A 22,094-nucleotide genomic window follows, 5' to 3' on the forward strand; every position below is an offset into this window, starting at 1 on the left:
GTCCGTCCCGAACGGGCACTATTTCGCGCGGAGGCCCGCGGCGCATAAATAGCAGCGGACGGAGCCCGGCTGCGCACAGCGAGGGGACGCGACCGTGACGTGGGCCGGGCGGAGTGTGGCAGCGACATAGTGACACAGAAGGTGTCCTGTTCGCAAACTAAACACCCCAACGCCGTGCTTAAAAACAGTACTGGCACTGCCACTGCTGTTTTGATGATGGCAGTAATAAGAACATTCCAGATCCGACCAGGGTTCTCAAGTCCGGAGTCGGTGTGATGGAGTCACACACGCGTCATTAGAATTAATTGGCGACACCTCGAGTAGCCCAGGGTGGGACTGATTGGTCGCCTTGACCACGCGAATGTGGGCTTTATTTGCTCGTTTAAATGACATTTTGCGCACATCTACGCTCATCTGCCTCATCGCGAAACATTCAGGCCACAGTTGAAACTTCGGGCGTTTTGGTTTGCAGTTCGGCCACTTATAACAGCGTCGTGGACGTGAATTTCCCCACACGCTTTCATTCCTCCGACCAGCTGAAGGTGCGCGACATTATTTATGGGAGAAACGACAGGCAGCACAATCTGTTTAGTTTTGCCCGGACAACAAAGATTTATCTCCCACCGAACGGAAGGCGAGCGCGGCCCGACGCGGCTGGAAACGCCGAGGGATGGTGGCAACAGATAAGAGAATTATTTACGACGCAGCGGACGTTGCGACGCCCTGCCGCCCTCCGTGCGCAGGCGCGTGTCGCCATCTAGCGGCCGCCCGCCGGTGATGCGCGACGGGACACTGCGCCGGACGGGCGAGACGCGACCCACGCACCACGCCCGGCAGCAGCCACAAAATACCAACAATTTGCTCACCCGAGCAATGCCTAATTATGTCGTGCACTGTCAAATAGAATTAGTTGACCGTATTTTTAAAAAGTTAAAAAACAATCATATTAAGACTATTGTGTTACAATATTTTAAGTCTTTTTTTTGTACAATACTAACTCAACTAGTACGAAAAATCGTGTAACTTAACAGCTATGCTTACTGTTAATTTTTTCCATTTTGTGTGGACTGTTTGGTACAAATTTAACCCCACAAAAAAATACATAAAACTTACTCTGCAAATTCCAATATGTTGATTTAGCTTTTAAAAAGTATGCAACCTCATTGCCTTGAAAAAATCAAGTTCAATGAACTTATTTATAGTAATTTCTGTTTACAGGCTGTCTTTAAACTAAAGTGGGCAGTGGGAAGTGCGAAATCCACCAGATACACCACAGATTGGTGTAATGGGTGTTATTGGTATAATGGGGACTCTGCACAAACCAATAGCAGTATTACCATATTCGCTAATCATTCCTTGTAAAACGGTGGACACAATGCAAAAACACCTTGGTCCTTTACAAACTGGTGCTGTTCCCCATCCACCTCTCCAAGAAAAGAGAGCACACACACAGCGACCGGTTCAGTGGCCTCACCTGTTCCCGTAATCTGTGTTACGCCCCTGGACGTATGCTCCCACGTGTTCTGTGTGTCTGGCTGTGTTTTTGTGTCTGGTCTCTTTTAGGTTGACTTTGTGGGAGGAGTTGAAGCCTACCAGCTCCACCTACCATCTGCCTATTGGTCACCACCACCTATATAAAGAGACTTCGGCTGGTGTTTGGAATGTCCCCAGGCTCGGCAAGGAGCTCGGCAAGGAGCTCGGCAAGGAGCTCATTTGTGTGACTTGTTGCTTTGTTCTTTGCTTTGTTAGCTGTGTTAGCCTGTGAGCTTTATGTGCACTTTTTGTTAACTTATGTGCATGTTTGAGTTATCCCTGCTGGACCATCCCTTCCTTTAGGCTGTACAGATGTTGGTCTGCTGTTTTAGTGTACCTGTTAGCTCACTGTAAATATAAGCACTTTTAGTATGCTTTGTTCAGTTGTGTGTGTAACAGTGGACGTCCTCCTCTCCACACCCTTGTCACATTTCTTAGGCCCCTAGAAATAGGAACGAGACAGGTGATTAAACATTAGCGCTTCCTACATGCATGCTTCTGCTGAAACGGCATAAAAAATGACATTCTTGCATCGGTCACTACTTCGGCCACCCCTTATATACTCTGTGCCCCCTCCCTGCCCCCACCCTAACAAAACAATTCTAGACACACACCCCTGTCTTCATCACACTCATCATTAATAAATCCATAAAATCTGGTCTCATCTCAGCCTTCAAAATGTCCAGAATCGTTAAGAAATCCACCTCCTATCCCTCAGATATTTACAATTATGCACCAGTCTTTCTCCAACCTTTTCTCCCTAAAACTGTACCATCTACAATCAGGTTTCTCACTACCTTACCCAGAACGACCTTCGGGACCCAGACCAGTCTGGTCACTCCACATAGAATGCTATTCTGGCAGAAAAATACATGCTGCTAGATCAGCAAAATGTTCTTCAGTCCTAGTCCTTCTGAACCTTTCAGCAGCAATTGACAGTCAACCACAAGACCTTCTTGACCATTATTAGGAGCACCAACATTGTCCACATTTTCCCTCATCGACTCTGCAGCCAGGCATTCTGACACAGCCTACAAAGCCAAGGAAGGGTCAGCAACCTCCTGAGATCCATTTAGTGGCATGAACTTCCACTACATGTTTGAACAGCTGACTTCAAATGACCTTTTGAATGATCTTCAAATGCAAGCTAGAAACTAAATAAAAGCAAAATACTCTGATTAAAAAAGGGCTCTTAGAAAGTGAAGGGATTGTCACAAACAATGTGTCCTCTGCATTGTGTGGGGACGGCGCTTTGCTCAGTGACACCTCAGTGATTCGAACTCAGTGGCCGCTTCCTTAACCGCAAGGCCCAGTAAACCAACTGAGGGATTTCAAAGACCAACATTCAATAAACCTTTACATTGACATTTACATTTAAGGCATTTAGCAGATGCCCCCGTCCAGAGCGACTTACAACGTCAAATGGCAAATGCTGTAAATGTAAAATGCAAATGTATATTGTGATGATCTCCAAATTAGGGCAAATTAAAACCACTCCTATGTTGTGGAGTGCGTGTTGGTTATATAATTATGAAATTATATAATCAAAATTAATTGAAAGAAGTGAATTTCTGTTCTTATCTACACCAATGCGCCTACTCATTTACAGGTCTAGCATTATTCGACGTATGAGCCAATTATTCATTTGGGGTAATAATTGAATTAAAAGTGTGAGAATACATAATGATTGTATTTGTTAAAGTGTTGGGGAACACGTGTTAATATCATGGCGGTATTTTCTTTTTGAGCTTCCGATAGAGGATAACATGTAACTTGTAATTCGTTTAGTTGAAGCTAGAGACATTGGAAGCATCACAGGTTTTTTTTAACCAAGTGTGAGATACTTTGTGTTTATTTAAGTAAACGTTTTTACACAAATTATCGGGACTCCCTTGAGTTTCACAACTCTTGATGTCAGACAATCTTCAAAAGGTGGCGCAGAAGAATGAAACCGAGCGGCACTACATTTACACCATACATTAAAGTTGCATCTCTCCAAATCAGGAAGCTTTTGCTGTGATGGCAACGTTTCACACTCTCTCTACCACCAAGTTAGACAACGGGGACAGCCGTTTCCAGCAGTTCTACAAGTTTATGCTGAACACTTTCTTATCATTCATGTTAATGGGCGTCTCATAAAGCAACTTTTGATGTTGACAGTAGTGAACGTGTCAGCCATGAAGGTAAAGAGACGTGACTTTATTTTTCCTGCTACAAAAATACTAAAAAAATATTTTTTATTAAATTCTTGAGTCTCCATAACTGCCATAGTGTAGGTATATCTAGTCTTTGACTGGGAGTCTATATGTGTAGGTGTTTGGGGTCCATAAACTAGCAGTTTATAAAGAATCTTGCACTTGACACATAATAACACAGCATGTGATGAAATAAATCAACTATTTAATCATGCTTAATAGTACAAAGGCACAGCAAGTTTGGACACACCTTCTCATTCAATGTGTTTTCCTTATATTCATGACCTTTTATATTGGTGATTCTCACCGAAAGCATCCAAACTATGAATGAACACATGTGGAGTTATGTACTTAACAAAAAAAAAGGTGAAAACATGTTTTATATTCTAGTTTCTTGCTCTGATTACTGCTTTGCACACTCTTGGCATTCTCTCGATGAGCTTCAAGAGGTCGTTATTTGAAATGGTTTTCCAACAGTCCTGAAGGAGTTCCCAGAGGTGTTTAGCACTCTTTGGCCCCTTTGCCTTCACTCTGAGGTCCAGCTCACCCCAAACCATCTCGATTGGGTTCAGGTCCGGTGACTGTGGAGGCCAGGTCATCTGCCGGAGCCCTCAATCACTCTCCTTCTTGGTCAAATAGCCCTTACACAGCCTGGAGGTGTGTTTGGGGTCATTGTCCTTTTGAAAAATAAATGATCGTCTAACTAAACACAAACTGGATGGGATGGCATGTCGCTGCAGGATCCCCAATGGTGTCCCCAGCAAAAGACCCCCACACCATCACACCTCCTCCTCCATGCTTCACAGTGGGAACCAGGCATGTGGAATCCATCCGTTCACCTTTTCTGCGTCTCACAAAGACACGGCAATTGGAACCAAAGAGCTCAAATTTGGACTCATCAGACCAAAGCACAGATTTCCACTTGTCTCCTGGCAGCTATTTGACCATGAAGGCCTGATTCGCGCAGTCTCCTCTTAACAGTTGTTCTAGAGATGGGTCTGCTGCTAGAACTCTGTGTGGCATTTATCTGGTCTCTGATCTTTGCTTTTTTTTTGCGACACAATTAAAGTTTTTGCAATTTTCCAGACTGACTGACCGCCATTTCTTAAAGTAATGATGGCCTCTCATTTTTCTTTAGTTAGACGATTGGTTCTTGCCATATTATGAATTTTAACAGTTGTCCAATAGGGCTGTCAGCTGTGTAGTAACCTGACCTCTGCACAACCCAAGTGATGGTCCCAACCCCATTGATAAAGCAAGAAATTCCACGAATTAAAACCATTTCAGGTGACGACCTCTTGAAGCTCATCGAGAGAATGCCAAGAGTGTGCAAAGCAGTAATCAGAGCAAGAAACTAGAATATAAAACATCAGTTTTCAGTTATTTTGCCTTCATTCATAGTTTTGATGCCTTCAGTGAGAATCTACCAATGTAAATGGTCATGAAAATAAAGAAAACACATTGAATGAGAGGGTGTGTCCAAACTTTTGACCTGCACTGTATATAATTATTTATTGTTTATTAGATAGTGTTCACACAACTATATGAAGATAAAAAAATTAAATGGTATTGTCAATGAAGGCAGCATTGAAGGAATTATAAAAATTATATGGAATACAAAAACCAGGCCAACATTTTGTGTATTTGTTCTATAGATATAGATTATTCCTGCAAGCACTGAACAATTTATATAACTGTAATAGGTTGTGGAAATCTGCGAAAAAAAAAAAAAAAAAAAAAAATTTACTGGCTGGTTTAACTGGAGTTTTTGTGCACTCTTTATTTGATATTTCTCTGACCAGGCAGCTTGTCTGCAGTACCACAGTCCGACACCAGGGGGCGAAACAGGACGCCGATTGACGGCTGATGTCTGCAGATTGGTGGCGATGCCTGTTCCGTTCGACGACAGTCGACGCCGGAGGCGACTGTCGCGCCCTCGTGACAATGAACCCCTTTCCACGTACACACAATCCCGCTCCATTATTCCGCACCGCCGCCTGTTGTGACGTCACTGACGGAGGGGGGGGGCAGGTGTTGTCCCGCCCCACGTGCTGGTCCAACGGAGCCATAAAATGTCAGCGGCAGCGGCGACCGTCGGCGCGGCGGAGCCGAACCTCCGGGACGCGTCACATGTCATGTTCCGCTCGCCGCTCGCCGCCGGTCTACGGGGGAGTCTCGTGCGCGCGCAGCCCCCGGTGACTTGGAGGTGACGTGCGCGATGTCCGCCCGCGCCGCGCTGTGACTCTCCGAGCGCGTCGACCGTCATCCGAGCGAGCGAGGCCGGAGAGGCGGATGCGCCGTACGCAGGGACCATGGTGGAGTTCCCGTCCCTCCGCTCCTACTGGCCCCTCATCCGCTTCCTGGTGCCGCTCGCCATCACCAACATCGCCATCGACTTCGGAGAGCAGGTGCGTGGAGAGTCTGTCTGTCTGTCTGTCTGTCTGTCTGTCTGTCGCGCTGTGGCGCCGCGCCCTCGCCGTCTTCCGCCGTTCCAGGCCGTGTTGCCCGCCAGGGTCACCAGAAGGGTGCCGGGTTCGGCCAGAATTAGTTCCAGCAGGACCTGCCTCCTTTTTTTTTTCTCCTCCTCCATTTATTTATGTCGATGTTTCCTGTGCATTTGGCTATAAATAGCAGCTTATACTATTTTATTTATTCAGGTATTCATTTATGGGCTTGATTTTAGCGGCTCCATCTGCAATGCCCGGCGTCTGCTTGCAACCTGGGTCCACGTCCAGTGTTTTATTTCTTACTGAACGAGGACTGAACATGTCATCTTGCGTTATTAGACCGGTAACCAGGCGGGGAGAGGTCAACTCTGTCCTGCAGGAGCGGACGCCGTCCTTTGATGTTCCCCTCGTGTCCCGTGGACGGTGAGAGGGGCACAAAGGCCAGGGATTAGGCTTACGTAACATCAGTGGGAGTGTGTAAAAATAGCCCGCGCGCCGCTCTCCTCCACAAGGGCAGCTGTGCTCGGTCTGGATGGAGAGCAGAAGGGAAATGATGTCTGGTGGCTCACGCCGCTCCGCTTCCTGCCGCGGAGATGGGGGGAAATCTTTCACGTGTTCAGTTTGGATGCTAAATGAGTCCCCAACACGAGGACGGCGATTCCAGATCACAAAACCGCACGTCCGAGTCTTCAGACGTGTCCAGTGCGCTCCTTTACCGAGAGGCTGCAAGACATTTCCGTTTGATTTGTGTAGAAAACAGTGAGTTTTAGAGCAGATGGGGAGCAGTAGAGAGGTGTCAGGGTTGGACTTATCAGAAGCTCTGGTGAGGGTTGTGTGTGTGTGTGGATGGGTGGAGTATCAGATATCTTCTTAAACGTCTTTTGAACGTCCGTTACAAAGCCTATCTTCAGCACCAAAGACCAAAAAAAACACAGCGCACAAGACAAGAGGCGGAAGAAACTGGGCCAGCGCTGCCTCTGCCACTCCTCTACTGCCACACCAGTAACCTCTTCCACGCTACGCTCACACCACACCCAGTTCAAATCTAGTAGTCCACGATCAGGACGTGCCAATCTGTGCATTTGTATGTAATTTGCTTCCAGAATGCCATTCTTAATGAATTGGGGGGTGGAGATGTATGCCAGATTACACAAGGACTCGACTCAAACCAACGTGTGAACATTGAAAAGACGGTCCACCATGCAACGTATGATATATATTCAAGTCTCTTCTGTTATGCATAACTGATACGCTGGTATCCAGCTTCAATATTTCAGTTGTAAGTTCTGTGTGTGTGTGTGTGTGTGTGTGTGTGTACGTAAACAACTGAGGTCAATTTTTTTTATAGTAGATTTTTCAAAAATTATGTTATACATTTCTGTTACAAATTGATTTATAAGGTGTTACTTGACCTGTTGCATTGCAGTCAAACTCTTACACATTCTGTTTAGTTCACAGATGTATAAATTGCACGCTAATAAACACACAAAAACCCACAGTGTGGCTTTGCGTTAAACAGTAGAGGTGTAAACCTTTACTGGTCTCACAATTCAATTCGAAACGAGACACTTAAAGTGTAATGCATCACATCAATTTTCGTTCACCTGTGTGGACTCTTTGATTTGCTACAGAAAAACTCTCGACACTCAGTCCATGACCGTGTGACCGTGTAACAGTTGTGTATACTGGTAGTTCTGGAGTTGGTCTTCTGCCCCGGTCCTGATGCAGATCGGCTCTCCACCAGGCAGAGGAACTGAGCAGCCTGGTCCGAGCTCTTGTGGTCCCTTTATTTAATATCGTATTACATAAAAGCAGTAACACGAGCATGTACAAGTGTACGAGCGTTTACCCGGGCGTGGCAGAACTGAGGCGCTGTAAGCATGGAGAGCTTGATGGAAACCCCAGCGACGGGCCTCCTTTCTCCACATGCCTCACCACAGTTTCCTCCACGACACACCGACCCAAACCCATTACAACCTGAATCCACAAATGGCAGAAAAACGTCTGGTTCAGATGTCCGTGGCGTCAGGTGAGCACGGACTGAGCACAGACCGTTTTTCTGCTCAGTGGAGAAAATCTGAAGCTGCTTTCAGACCGAGCGTGATGCAAGCTAAAATAATATCTGTGGATAATTGTCCATTTGTAGATCTCTGGACATACAGACACGTGCAGCGTGAAACTCCTACCTGGATTGGCGCTGTTCTCAGATCAGGCACTACTTTTTAATGAGAATTCTTATACCGCCACCAGAAAAACAACAAGCAACGTCATTATGATGCAATCGATTATGTTCTGCACTGCATTGTGGTCGTTTCTGCATCGCGGTGCATCGACTATATGATTCATTTCAACACCACTATTGGACAGTTAAACAAATGGGTCGAATGGACGAACTCAAACGTTTTGCTTGGTTGACCTTTCTTGCGATTGCTGCGAGTTGGAATGCCGCTTGATCTTTGCAGGGTGGACCGTGTTGCTGTGATTGTCCTTGTTCCCACCCCTGCAGGCGCTGAACAGGGGTATAGCCACAGTAAAGGAGGACCGTGTGGAGATGCTGGCCAGCTATGGCCTGGCCTACTCTCTCATGAAGTTCTTCACGGGGCCCATGAGCGACTTCAAGAACGTGGGCTTGGTGTTTGTCAACAGCAAGCGGGACCGAGCCAAAGCCTTGCTGTGTATGGCCGTGGCGGGCACCATCGCGTTGGTGTTCCATGTCCTCATTGGTGGGTCTGTGTGCGCACAAATCAAAAATTGTTCTTTAGTTTTTTGTTTTTTTTATATATATATGCACACAAATCAAATACTGCAAATAAGGTGTAATATTATGACAAGTGCCTGTGCTTTGAAATGAAACCCCATATTATTAAAAAAAAAAAAACATGTATATGTGACTATGTACACAATCATTTGTCACACGAATCATCATCTCAGCAGACCTCCACTGCGTTGTGCGTCAGTAAAGATTGCGTCACAGTAGGGCGTGTGGGGGGAAAAAACTGCAGATCTGGACTTTCAAGTGTCATGATTCGAACAGTCCTACAATGGTGCACTGTCCAATTGCATAGTTTTCAGCGTGTCTGTATGAGATCAGCATTGTACGTTTGTCTTTTTCAACAGTGTGAGTAGTGGTCCGAGTTCAAAAGGGAACCCTGCTATTCACACAATCAACAATTTAAAACAAATGCGATCAAACTGTTCCATGCGACTCGTCTTTATTTTCATAGGCAGTCACATTTATGCAAATGAGGAGGGTAACATTTTCATATCCGTTGCCATGAAGAGAGTGCAATTTGTAATGAATGAGTGGATTGTTATTTTATGTTGACCTGGTTGTTTGTGTGTATGTGAATGAACTCAGCTTACACGGACCTGGGATACTACATCATCAATAAGCTGCACTATGTGGACGAGTCTGTGGGCATGAAGACCAGGCGAGCCTTTCTGTATCTGGCAGCGTTTCCATTACTGGATGCTATGGTGAGAAATTCAGCTCCTGTAAACCCATTAACATTTTCTAATTGCATGCTTATTAAAAATATATATCTGACCCAAATAAGGCATTTGAGTGTAAAAACCTGCCTTCGTGCAGGAGTCTCACAGCTTAAGACCTAACGGCTGCCTTAGTATTTTACAGGGATAAGGTGAAGGGATTTTGCTGGAGTGTTGCATGAGCGCAAGACTAATTTATCAAAACTCTTCCAGGCCTGGACTCATGCCGGTATCCTCCTCAAACATAAATACAGCCTTCTGGTGGGCTCAGCCTCCATCTCGGATGTTGTGGCACAGGTAGACGACGCTGACATTTGGAGAAGAATGGAACGTGTTTATGGGATTTTGTTATTCAAATAACCACACACCTTCAACATGTGCCCTGGAAGTTCCACACCAGTCAAAAGTTTGGACGCACTCGCTCCTTGTTGGTTATGGAGACCAAGTATTTTTTGTATCAGTAGAAAGTGGAGTATATTTGATTAATCCGTTTTTTTGCCTTCATGGCTGCTTAGTTCACTATTGTCATCATTAAAAGCCGCTTCTTGAGATGCTCATTAACGTGGGGAATGATAAGAAAGTGTTCAGCATAAACCTCCAGTACTGTTTGAAACCATCCCCGTTGTCTAACTTAGGGTGGTGGACAAAAAAGTGCGAAATGCTGCCATCACAACAAAAGCTCCCTGCTTTGGACCCACTCAAATTTCAACTTGTGTGCCTTGTTTTGTGTGTGTTATTTCATAGTTCTAAGTCCTCAGTTTTGTTCTATAATGTATAAAAACCCCACCAGACCCAGAAATGATTAGGTGCATCCAAACTTTTGATTGGTGTATAGTTCTTCCAAAAGTACACAACAAATTCAAGTTCTTTGCATGAGCTGTGATGCACATCCTATATATTTCTGAAATGGGAAGTCTGAGCTTGGCTGTTATTGCTAATGTATTCCTGTATTTTTAGAATATTGCTTATTTGAAATATGGTCACTTTCTCAAGACCACAGACTCTTCAGCTTAATATGTAGTGAAGATGATAGAATGCACTTGGAAGTAAACTCCAATGCAGTTTTGAAAGCTTGGCTGAATAGTGGCCGTTGACCCATTTTTCAGAATTTAGTACAGCTGAACTCATTAAAAGTAGAGAAGATGCGTTTTTGAATCGAAAAGCATTTGGTCAAATGAATTCATTAGTCTCACTGCAGCCTTTCCTCATTTGCACGCGTTTGCATTCCTCCATTTAATGTGTCCGGACGCTAGAGTTGAACGTTGCACCTGCATCTGCACTTCTTTTCATTGCCGGACCAAGTTAATCAGTTGATTTAATTATTTTCTGCGTTGGTAGATCGTCTTTGTGGCCATCCTGCTCCATAGTAACCTGGAATGCCAGGAACCCCTGCTGATCCCCATCTTGTCACTGTACATGGGAGCCCTGGTGCGGTTCACCATCGTGGGTCTGGGCTACTACTGCAACGTCCACGACAGCATTCCTGAGTCCAGCGGGATTGAAGTAGGGGTAGGATTGCGATTTGGTTGTAGGTGTAGGTGCCCGTGTCCAACGTGCAGCCAGCATTTTTAGGATATGTTTTATCTTCTGTAAAAAAAATGTAAAAATCTGTCCAATGACCAGAAGAAGCAACAAACGGCACATGCATGCCAGACATGGTGCTAAAACTTTACTCTTTGGAAATCATCCGGAATTAAATGCTAAATAAATATCAGATATGCAGAATGCTATATTTGTTGAGCTGGTGTCATTTTATTCCCTCAAACCTCAAAAATTAGTGTCTGCTTACCTTCGTGGTCTTTACCAAAAAAAACCCAAAAACCGCAGTACTTGTTGTTGATGCAAAATACCATATTTTTGTCTGCAGGGTGACGCCACCATCAGGAAGATGCTGAGTTTCTGGTGGCCTTTAGCTCTCATTCTGGCCACTCAGAGAATCAGCAGGCCCATTGTCAACCTCTTTGTGTCCCGGGACCTGAAGGGGAGTGAGGCGTCTACCGAGGTGAGTCACGGCCTCCTGACCACATTTCGAGCCACGATGATGAAGAACGCAGGAATGTGATTCATACGTATATATATATATATATATATATATATATACATTTCCATTGTTTGCAGGCTGTTGCAATCCTCACTGCTACCTACCCAGTGGGTCACATGCCTTACGGCTGGCTGACTGAACTTCGCGCTATTTACCCAGCATTTGACCGGGTGAGCCGCGAGGACCGTCTTCATTCTATCAAAACACATTCTCAAACCTTGAGATGTCCACCTTGACGGATCTCCACCGGGCTGTTTATGCAGCGGATGATTGGTGGCGATGTTTGGTTTGTAATGACTAAGGACTCGTTTGTTTTTCTCTGCGGTTTTCTCGCCTGCAGTTCATCTGGCAGCATCGGGGCTTTTCTTTTCCACCCCCCCCAGGCTATAAAACCAAACCTGCACTGTCATCTGTGTTTAACATGTCCTTTACTGCCAGTTAAGATCTGCCGTGTTTGTTGATTCAGGCTGAGCCCTTAACTTGCCTTTGAACTCCTCATTTTGTTGTTGTGGCTGCCACCTTCAAAAACACTAGATAGGTTTTTTTATTTTTTTAAAAATTTTTTTTTTTATGTGGTTTACCTCATGACCACAGCAGTTGGAGGGATGATATCCATCTTCAGGTGGACCAAGCTGAAGGAGAAATCTGGCAGAAAGTCAACCATCCATCATGATAGTCGTGGGTTGATTAGATTCTAGGGCCTTGCTATGTTCTTGTGTTCCACATAAGTCCACTTTGAGGTCATCTGTCTTTCATTAGCTTCCCCCCCCGTGTATAATTAGTCCGTTCACTGTGGCATTGGAAGGACCTTCAGCTGTTGGATTACCAGTCACATGACCGGTACAGTGGAAGCAAATTTGCCCCAAAAACAGTCCTTACAGAAGAAGGCCACCATTTTCCACTCCAACGAAGCATCATGGAAGCAGAGAAAGTTCCACACGATTTAAAATGTATTGCTGTTTTACTCAGTGGTCTTGAAGATTTGTGGCGGTTTTTGCTCCTGATTGGCCACATATGCGATTACTATTTATTTATGTAATGTATCAATATTTTGTTTCTGATTTCATATCAATTTGCAAAGTTTTCTTGTTCACTTAATGAAATTTACACGTTGCTATGATTTATTTATTTATTTGTTTTCATTTTGTTTTTTCCAACAGAATAATCCCACCAACAAGCTTACATGCGGAAATACGGTGACCAAAACCCAAATAAAGAAGTTCACCTTCTTCTGCCTCGCACTGTCCCTCACGGTATGTCCGTCTCTTTCCCGTACGTTCCTGCCGTCCGTTTATTCTTGTGTTGCGAGACCCCACTGACCCACATTTTAAAAACGTAGGGTACACGTCGTCCCTGTTTCATGGGGGTCGTGTTTCATGGGGGGCGCGTGCCTGGCATACCAGCGCTTTCTCAGCAGTGTCCGGTGTTCGCAATGGTGCGCACATGGTGCACACTAAATAAAAAGGTTTATTGTTTTACAGCGTTTCATTTAAATAAAAAAATAATAATTATTTAATTTAAGTAGAATGTTAAAACTGAGGACCAAGATGTGTATGCCCTTCAGGAATCTGAGGAACAGTCTCAGCAAGAGTCTTAGGATCTGAGGCTAAACCACCTTCTTATTATTAGATCAGCTGATATCTCAGTTTAAAAAATATGGTCCTGAAGTTGCACTTTTTAAATTTTTATATAGTTTTTATTTTTTATAGTTTATATGTATTTATTTATTTTTATTTTGACCAGACGATAACTCTTAAAAGGGTGGTTTTAGTGTCTCTTTTTAAAATTTTTACTGTTGATTTAATCAGCTCAGTTTTATTTTTTACTTTCACGGCTCAGTAAACATAGTTTGGTCTCCGTTATAAAAACGAGATGTAAATGTCACCGTTGTTGGCTTTTTGAAGGTGCTGGTGGTTGTGGTTCAGATTTGGGCAGCCACAATCAGATGATGGGCAGACCGAGGTGCAAGTCGTGTTTGCTCCTGGCGCTTGTATAACCTTCTGTTTTTGTTTTGTTGCGAGTCGCATGTACATGCAGGCTTTGCATTCCTGAGTTAGGTGGGGACGTTTGTCGGGTTGCTGGGTTATGAAAGATGCTGTGTGAGAGCTGTTATTAACAGTAACAGCCGGACTGAAATAACAGAAAAATCACCTGGTACTTCAGACTATAAAATGTGACTTATCATTTATCAATCCATGTGGGCATGGAAGGCTGTCTTTTGTCTTCACAGGAACATCATATCAGTCCAGGTTTTGAGAAGCTTGTTTACAGTAATTTGCTGTAAAATGAAAGATTAACGTGTGTTGCACAGTTTTAACGGATCTCCTCATAAACAGCTGTAAAGTTTGGGTTAAGTTAAAAATGTTTATAGATTAACAATTTATTTTATTGTCGCAGCGTGAGCATTTATTACTCCAATTACTTCTGCAATATTATTATACTGTCTTTGTTAACAATTTAATTTTATGCATCAGTTGTTTTGTATGATTCTTTCAATTAACACAAAATGCATAAGTAGCATTTTTAGAAAGTAATCTTAGCATGTACATTTAATTAATTTGAAACAAAAACAAATTCAGATTTCAAATTGTTCCAAATCATTCCAATTTTGCCACTTCCAAGCAATATTTTGCAAATGTAATAATTTTGGGAAGTTTTAAATAGATTCATTAGTGTGACTTATGACTTACTGTAGATATACTGCTCCGGATTTCTCTCAATTGCCTGGAAATTACAAAGCCACAAAAAAACAGATGTAATAAAACGTGACTTGATCTAAAAGTTTTATGAAACATTTTCCATTGTTTTGATTGGTTTTTACTCTGTACACTCAGTGCCGTGTTTTGTCTTGTCATCTGCTGATGGTGGAACAATGATGTTTGTTCCCACCGGTCATGGTGGAACAGCCAAAACACCAGAATATCCATTGCATTACTCTGAGTGTTGTATTTCAATTTAGAACAAAAATATACAGATGGAAAAAACAAACCAGTTTCACTCTGATCTTTTTATTTAAAATTTCTTTATGGACTCTTCATGCTTTTAAAAAAAACAGGATGTTGGTGGCCAAGGCACTGGCCGGAGGGCAGGAGGCGGAGTGGTACACCAGATGTGGTTTCGCGGTGCGGTAAACAAGAGGGCACGGCTGTTGCCAAGCCCAGCCAGACATGACTGTTTGGGGGACTGACTGCACATCCTCAGGGTTTGGGAGGGGGGGAGGCGTTTTGGTTCCGATTCTGCCTTTACATGCACGCCAGGTCTTAATGACATAGACAAACAAGCACAAACAAGGGTGACCAGGTGTCTGCCTTCAGTACACAGCATTTGGATCTTTTATACGGAGGTAATGTCTGGCATTTTGAGTTGCTAATTAATCTTTTTCATTGTCTATAAATAAAATAAAATCCATGTCTGGCTGCACATACCCACTCGAGTTTCTTCTCTTGCCAATAATTCCACTTTCGCAAGTGTAGTTCAGCCACATGAATTTCGAAAAAAGCCGCGCCCGCATCCAGTGGCTTACAGGAGGTAAGTGGAGGTGGTCATCAGGAGACCTTGAATGCCGCGAGTTCAGTCTGTAGAAGGTTTTTGCTCATTGGTAATGATTTTTCCCCATTCATGTTAGTTTTTACATTTACAACATTTATCAGACGCCCTTATCCAGAGCGACTTACAATCAGTATTTACAGGGACAGTCCCCCTGGAGCAACTTAAGGTTAAGTGTCTTGCTCAGGGAAGTGGGATTTGAACCTGGGTCTCCTGGTTCACAGGTGAGTGTCTTACCCACTAGGCTACTACCACCCATGGGTGATAGTAGCCTATTTTTATGACAAGCATATTTCATTCAAATGTCCACAAGAGCGACGTATTATTAATCAAGGGTACAAAATGTAAATTGTGATTGTCTGTCAGTATGATGTTGTCAGCTGGGGCTCTGCAGGACTACATTTCTAGTTGTAGGTTGCTTCATTTGAGCTGGTAACCTGTCCCACTGTAGATGTACTACAGTCCCACATTTGGTCTGTTTTCAGGAATGTAGAAGCTCTAATTCAGCCCTCAGGAATTCAGCCCTAAATTAGACACTGGGTCAGGGATTGTTGTGGGAACGTTAAGTGATGCTTTTCCGATACACTTTGTGTGGGTGGTGGTAGCCTAGTGTGTTAGGCACTTTCCTATGAACCAGAAGCCCACAGTAGTGGCCTAGTGGGTAAGGAAACGGACCCGTAATCAGAAGATTGAAGGCAGATCGGATCCTGAACTGCCCAGGTGCCACTGAGCGAAGCTCCGTCCCCACACACTGTTCCCCGGACATCTGTCATGGCTGCCCACTGCTCCCCAAGGGTGATGGATAAAAGCAGAGGACTCATTTCGTTGTGTGCACCATGTGCTGTGCTGCAGTGTTTCACAATGACAATCACTTCAAAGTCACAGGTTAAAATCCCACTTATTTACCATTGTGTCCGTGAGCAAGATACTTAACCATGAGTGTCTCCTGTAACTACTAATTTTAAGTTCCTCTGGATAAGGCCATCCGCTAAATGCTGTGAATGTGGTGTTTTGGACTGTAACAGGTGTATAAAGTGAGACCATCTTTGTCCTGTTGTATACAGTAGAGCCGATGTTGTATAGTTTTATAATGTCCATGAATTTGTTCCTTTTCTGTCCCTTTTGGATTGCATGTGTTGTAAAACGTTCATGTTCAGCTTCTGTTTGTCTTTATGTGTTGCTCTACATGTTTGATCATTAGAACTTTGCTCCAGTGTCTGTTTTCCCCTATCACAGTTGGAATCAGAATTATTTAAACATAAATGCATACAGTACAGGCAAAAGTTTTGGACACTCTGTTTTCTTTATTTTCATGACCATTTACGTTGGTAGATTCTCACTGAAGCCATCAAAACTATGAATGAACACATGGGGAGTTTTGTACTTAACAAAAAAAGGTGAAATAACTGAAAACATGTTTTATATTCTAGTTTCTTCAAAATAGCCGCCCTTTGCTCTGGTTACTGCTTTGCACACTCTTGGCATTCTCTCAATGAGCTTCAAGAGGTCGTCACCTGAAATTGTTTCCAACAGTCTTGAAGGAGTTCCCAGAGGTGTTTAACACTTGTTGGCCCCTTTGCCTTCACTCTGCGGTCCAGCTCACCCCAAACCATTGCCATTGGGTTCAGGTCCGGTGACTGTGGAGGCCAGGTCTCCACTTTTTGTTCATAGTTTTGATGCCTTCAGTGAGAATCTACCAACGTAAATGGTCATGAAAATAAAGAAAACACATTGAATGAAAAGGTGTGTCCAAACGTTTGGCCTGTACTGTTATATGCATGGTAGTTGACCATGTGACTGTTGACTTGTAAACATCACTGCACAGTTTCTTCTGGACCTGTGGACTTGTTAAATGTAACTATTTGTTGTCTCCAGCTTTGCTTCGTCGTGTTCTGGACACCAAATTTCTCTGAGAACATTTTTGTTGGTGTGATCGGGGTCGATGTCAACTTTGCCCGGCTGTGTGTTACTCCACTGAAGATCTTCTCTTTCTTCCCTCTACCAGGTAAGCAGGCCAGTGTGGGTGAATCTGCATTTATTTATCCAGGGTGACTTATCACCAGTTACAGGGAAGGTTCTTCTGGTGCAAAACCGGCCAATAAGGTCAAGCAACATCACACGAAGGGTCTCGAAACCAAATGTTTTGCAAGGTGCAGTGCCAGGGATGATGATGAATCGTATCCCATTATCATAGTGTCCGCATACATTATTCCTGTGCTCTGCTTGGCTCCTTAGTATTGAAGTGAAGTAAAACCAATATGGCTACATAACTGAAATGATGCCATCAATAGTTTTCTTTGTTCACATTTTGAAGTATGCTGCAAGTTTATGTGCCTTTATCAGTTATGCCATAGTGCAAGCAGGACGCTTTAGTTTGGTGAGCTGGCTGCTCATCGGATTCATTGACTGAGGCTAATTGGATGGTGGGCGTTTTAGCACCACGTTTCATGGCACGTGCTTTTGTTTTCAGTGACAGTCCGGGCTCACCTGACGGGCTGGCTCATGACCCTGAAGCGGACCTGTGTTCTCGCTCCCAGCTCTGTCTTGCGCATCTGCGTGCTCATCGCCAGCCTCATAGTGCTGCCATACATGGGGTGAGTTCTGACCATTCTACTTGTGAGTGGCAATGAAAACCGGCTAGGAACGTTCATTGGAGTAGAGTAACAACATTATTATTATTTTTTTATTTTTTTTTACAACATTTATTTCTTTTATAGCCTAAAATCACATACAGTATGTCTCAATGGGCTTTGACCCTTCTGCACACAAGGAAAAACTCCACACAAAAAAACTCTAGGAGAGAGGAAAAAAAGAAAGGAAGAAACCTTGGGAAGGAGTGATACAGAGAGGGACCCCCTTCCAGGGTAGAGTGAGCCTGCAAATGGTGTCAGTGCAGGGTTGATGATATAATAATAAGTCCTACAGTTGTAGGGTTGGATAAGTCCAGGATGTAGTCAGTGTCATGGTCTAGATTACGTGTCCATAATGATGCTACTGGTCCACTTGAAGATCCCTGAAGCTGTAGTTGTAATGGTGGTGGTGGCTGTGGTGACCCTCTGGTTTGTTTCATGGTATGTCCTTGTTAAGCAGTTGTCAGGAACCAGGATTTATTTGCTGGTCTCTTAACTGGAGTCTGCCGGTGGTCTGTGTGCTTGATTCCGTGTCTCGGAGAAAAACAAACAGAAGCAGCGGCAGACGGTGGCACTGTATGACCGATACTGAAATATGTGGTTATAATGGTATATTGGTGCTACAGTGGCCCGGTACCCTAACTAGGACAGCCTAACTAGGGTGAATTTAACTTTGTCTGTGTCTAGCAGGGGGACTGTGTGATAAACTGGACTTTATAATTGACACTGCGTCAACGTGAAGTGAAATGAGGGTCTAGGACTTTAGCAAAAAGCCAGAGAAAACAGATGAGACTGTGTCTGAGTCCCGGACACTGACAGGCAAGCTGTTCCACAACTGCGGAGCTCTATAGGAGAAGGATCTGCTCCCAGCTGTGACCTTCTGCACCTTTGGTACCAGTAGTGACCCCGCACCCATTGATCTTAGGGGGCGTGACGGTTCGTAAAGAACCAAAAGTTCACTCAGGTACTGTGGGGCGAGACCATTTAGAGCTTTATAGGTTAAAAGTAGGATTTTGTAGTCAATCCTAAATTTGATGGGTGACCAGTGCAGTGATTGTAAGACTGGGGTAGGCATAGGAGTTTTTTTTTTTTTTAATTCTCCAGTGATCGCCTCTTCACTCATTTTCTGTTCTTGGTGTCTAATCTTCTTGATTAGGGTAATGATTGCTGTACATTCATGCCCCTATCCTACAAAACGGTTGTTATGGGGTAAACTGCGGGAAATTATTGTACACGTGCCTCTCGGAGGTAACATGAACGGCACCCTTGCCTTTTTGTCCTCTGTTGTGGTTGAGGAAGGTCCCTCGATCTGTTTTGTGCCATTTGTTCGTATTTATAATAAACAACTTTTGTACCCAGGCAGTCCTGAGTGATGTGCTGCGTGGTCCAAACACACAGGATCATTACCTCAACCCAACTTCAGCCAACTTCAAGCCACTAACAGGCTGTTTGATCATCTGTCTATACCTGGCCATAACAGTACCATGCTGACACTTCCTGGATTGACTGTTTTATGCTATATTTTAACTTGATTACTTAAATCCAGAGTAGATTTTATTTATTTATTAGTTTATTTTTGGCACTGTTGCCTTTGGCTTTAGCACCTTTCTCCATGTTTAGCGTTTTGTGGTAATTCACACGGTAAAAAGTGCCACATTGACAGGGCATACTGTTTCAATTAACAGCAGCTCAGAATGGCCACGTACGCCAAGCATGAAGCTGTGAATCACCGCTTGATATCTCTGTTGTGGTGCCACACGTGACTCCGAGTGACGCCAGGACATGTCCTCACCTTCCGCCACAGCACCGTCCTGGCTTTGTCCCCAATCGTTCCCAGTCAGCTGGCTGGTGGAAAACCACCTCGATGTTGTTCTAATGTACAAGCCGTGTGTATTTGAAATATAAACATGGCACATCACATGATTTTATTTTTATTTTTTGGGGGGGTTTTGAGATGTTTTGTTCTGTTTTGGGATTCAGCGTTCATGGAGCTACTCTGGGCGTTGGGTCTCTGCTGGCCGGCTTTCTGGGAGAATCCTCCATGGTTGCAGTGGCTGCTTGCTATGTGTACAAGAAGCAGGTAAATTAAAAAATGTACAAAATAATTTTAGTTGAGAAATATTTTTCTTCACTCACTGACATTTGATATCTTAGAAGAAGAGCTGTGAAATGAACAACGAGTTGGTCATTGAGGGAGAAGAATCCTCTCCAATGAGGGAGGTCACTTCAAGGACTCAGTTAAATGACATTGAGGAGCAGAATGAAGAAGAAGAAGAAGAGGAGGACCAGTGAGAGCAACAGTGGATTCCAATTTTAAAAAAGGCTCCAGATCAGACACTGCATGAGCAGGAGATAAAATGGTTGATTTTGCCATGAAGGCAACACAACAGACACTGAGACGGACACTTAACCATCAACAGACACTGGTACAATGATTTCAGAATCCGCATGGATGTTCCCAGACTTCACACATGGGAACCAGACGAGAGGATTTGCAAAAGACTCTTAATTCCTTGAACTGAAGCATATCCACAGTAAGCATATTTGTACCAAAGCAATATCGATAGCTCCTGTAATGTATGTGGTTTTGTGGCTCATTTTCATTGCTAATAGCTTAAAATGTCATTGCAAGCTCAAAGGACGCTTGCCTTGGAATGTGAGGCATTATCCAGTAAGAGAAAGGTTGCCTTCCTTGGTCAGTTGTTGATGTTCATTTAATGGTACTCCTTCATTATTGAAGTGCACCATTTAGAAAAATTCTTTATTTCACTGAATGGGGAAGTTGGGTTGCTGTATTTTAGTATTTTTTTTTTTTTTTAAAGGTCATAACGGGTTATCTGTTTTTTCTTTTCCTCTGTATATGTTAAAGTTTATATACATTAATATATTATATTTGTGCATGGTTAAAGACTGCATAATATGTATTCATCAAGCCTTTTATTTTTAAAATGAATTGTTAAACGCCTCCTGTATGCCTGTAGTCGCACGCGATCACTCTAATAAAGGAAGCACAAATGCCCACAGGATAATGTTCTGATAATGACAGTTAACTTCATTCTGTACCATTTGAACTAGGCAAACAGTCTTTGACTGAAATTAACGAATGCACAAGACTGGCAGCACTGCGGCCAGCTTTATTCTCCAAACTGGTTTAGACTGGCGAGTTGACATTTAAATGTTCTGTATAAATCCCGCTGTATATTCCGAAAAGCACCTGCATCAACTGCATGAATTGTTCTTATTTTGATCGATCTTTCAGTGCAGTCGGAGTTCACCTCAAGTCTAATGCATGTTAAGCATACTCCAATAAATAAATATTTTCATTTTATTGATTGATTGTTAGGTCATGCATCACCACACGTTTAAACAGAAGCAGGAATAAGAATGAAGATGTTCTCCCCTCATCAATCATATAATTCAAATAAAGGGAGCAAGTTAAATTAGTATTAGCAATTCTCCAGCCACAACTACAGGCCTTTCTGTTTTGTGTCCTTTTTGTTAAAAACTCAAATCACTTTGTGTTCTTAACAATATAGCTTATTTAAACCAGAAGTCATTACTGTAGAATAAGAATTTAGGAAAGCAGCTTTCCTATTGGTTACTCATGACTCCTGTTTTGTGGAACACCATTTCAACCGAACAATAATCTGAATGAAGATTATTCATGAACACATGACACCACGGTCATAAAGAAATATGAATAAAACTGCATCCATTTGAGGCAAATCTTATGTCAGACAGAAAGTTGTAATACTTTCAACTCCCTTACAGATAATTATAATTACTGGCTTAAATAAATGTGTAGTATTATCACAGTAATTATATTGCTGTTTAGTGTGTACACAGGATGTGTGTCATTTGTCAGTCATCCACTGTGTTGATGTGAAGTTGGAGCTGAAAGGGGCTGGCCGCTGGCCCTGCAGCGATGTCTGTCATTACCAATATTTACTCTGATACACAAAATTAGCAATAACTCCAAGCACACACACAACTTTCACTGTATGCTCTTTGTGGTATGTTCCTGCTACTAAATGAATAGATTTCCAGCTGTATAATCGTGCAGGTCAAGGTTAAGGTTAGTGCCATGAATCTCTGGTGGTGTAGCAATATTGAAAAAAAAAAAAATTCACAGACTTTTGTTAAAGTGCGCTTTGAGATGAAGAGAGTAAATATTTGGTCGTGGCTACTAATGAAACAACTGTCTTTCAAAAAG

The 22,094-nt window shown here is 43.2% G+C and overlaps 1 protein-coding gene across 2 annotated transcripts; it reads left to right on the forward strand.

Annotated features, from left to right (window-relative positions):
- The first annotated feature begins 5,759 nt into the window (after window positions 1-5,759).
- Window positions 5,760-21,213, forward strand: ankha (ANKH inorganic pyrophosphate transport regulator a). 2 transcript variants are annotated; one of them, XM_028968859.1, is made up of 12 exons: window positions 5,761-6,136; window positions 8,682-8,898; window positions 9,534-9,652; window positions 9,878-9,961; window positions 11,003-11,173; window positions 11,532-11,666; window positions 11,783-11,875; window positions 12,866-12,958; window positions 17,127-17,256; window positions 17,722-17,845; window positions 19,862-19,961; window positions 20,036-21,213. In XM_028968859.1, the coding sequence occupies exons 1-12, from the start codon at window positions 6,041-6,043 to the stop codon at window positions 20,171-20,173; spliced, it is 1,500 nt and encodes a 499-aa protein (XP_028824692.1). In that variant the 5' UTR covers window positions 5,761-6,040; the 3' UTR covers window positions 20,174-21,213. The 2 variants fall into 2 exon arrangements, with proteins under 2 accessions (XP_028824698.1, XP_028824692.1); XM_028968865.1 differs by lacking the exon at window positions 9,878-9,961 and having other exon boundaries at window positions 5,760-6,136.
- Window positions 21,214-22,094: the final 881 nt, after the last annotated feature.

Source organism: Denticeps clupeoides, chromosome 2, assembly GCF_900700375.1.
Source record: "Denticeps clupeoides chromosome 2, fDenClu1.1, whole genome shotgun sequence".
NCBI classification, from domain to species: Eukaryota; Metazoa; Chordata; class Actinopteri; order Clupeiformes; family Denticipitidae; genus Denticeps; species Denticeps clupeoides.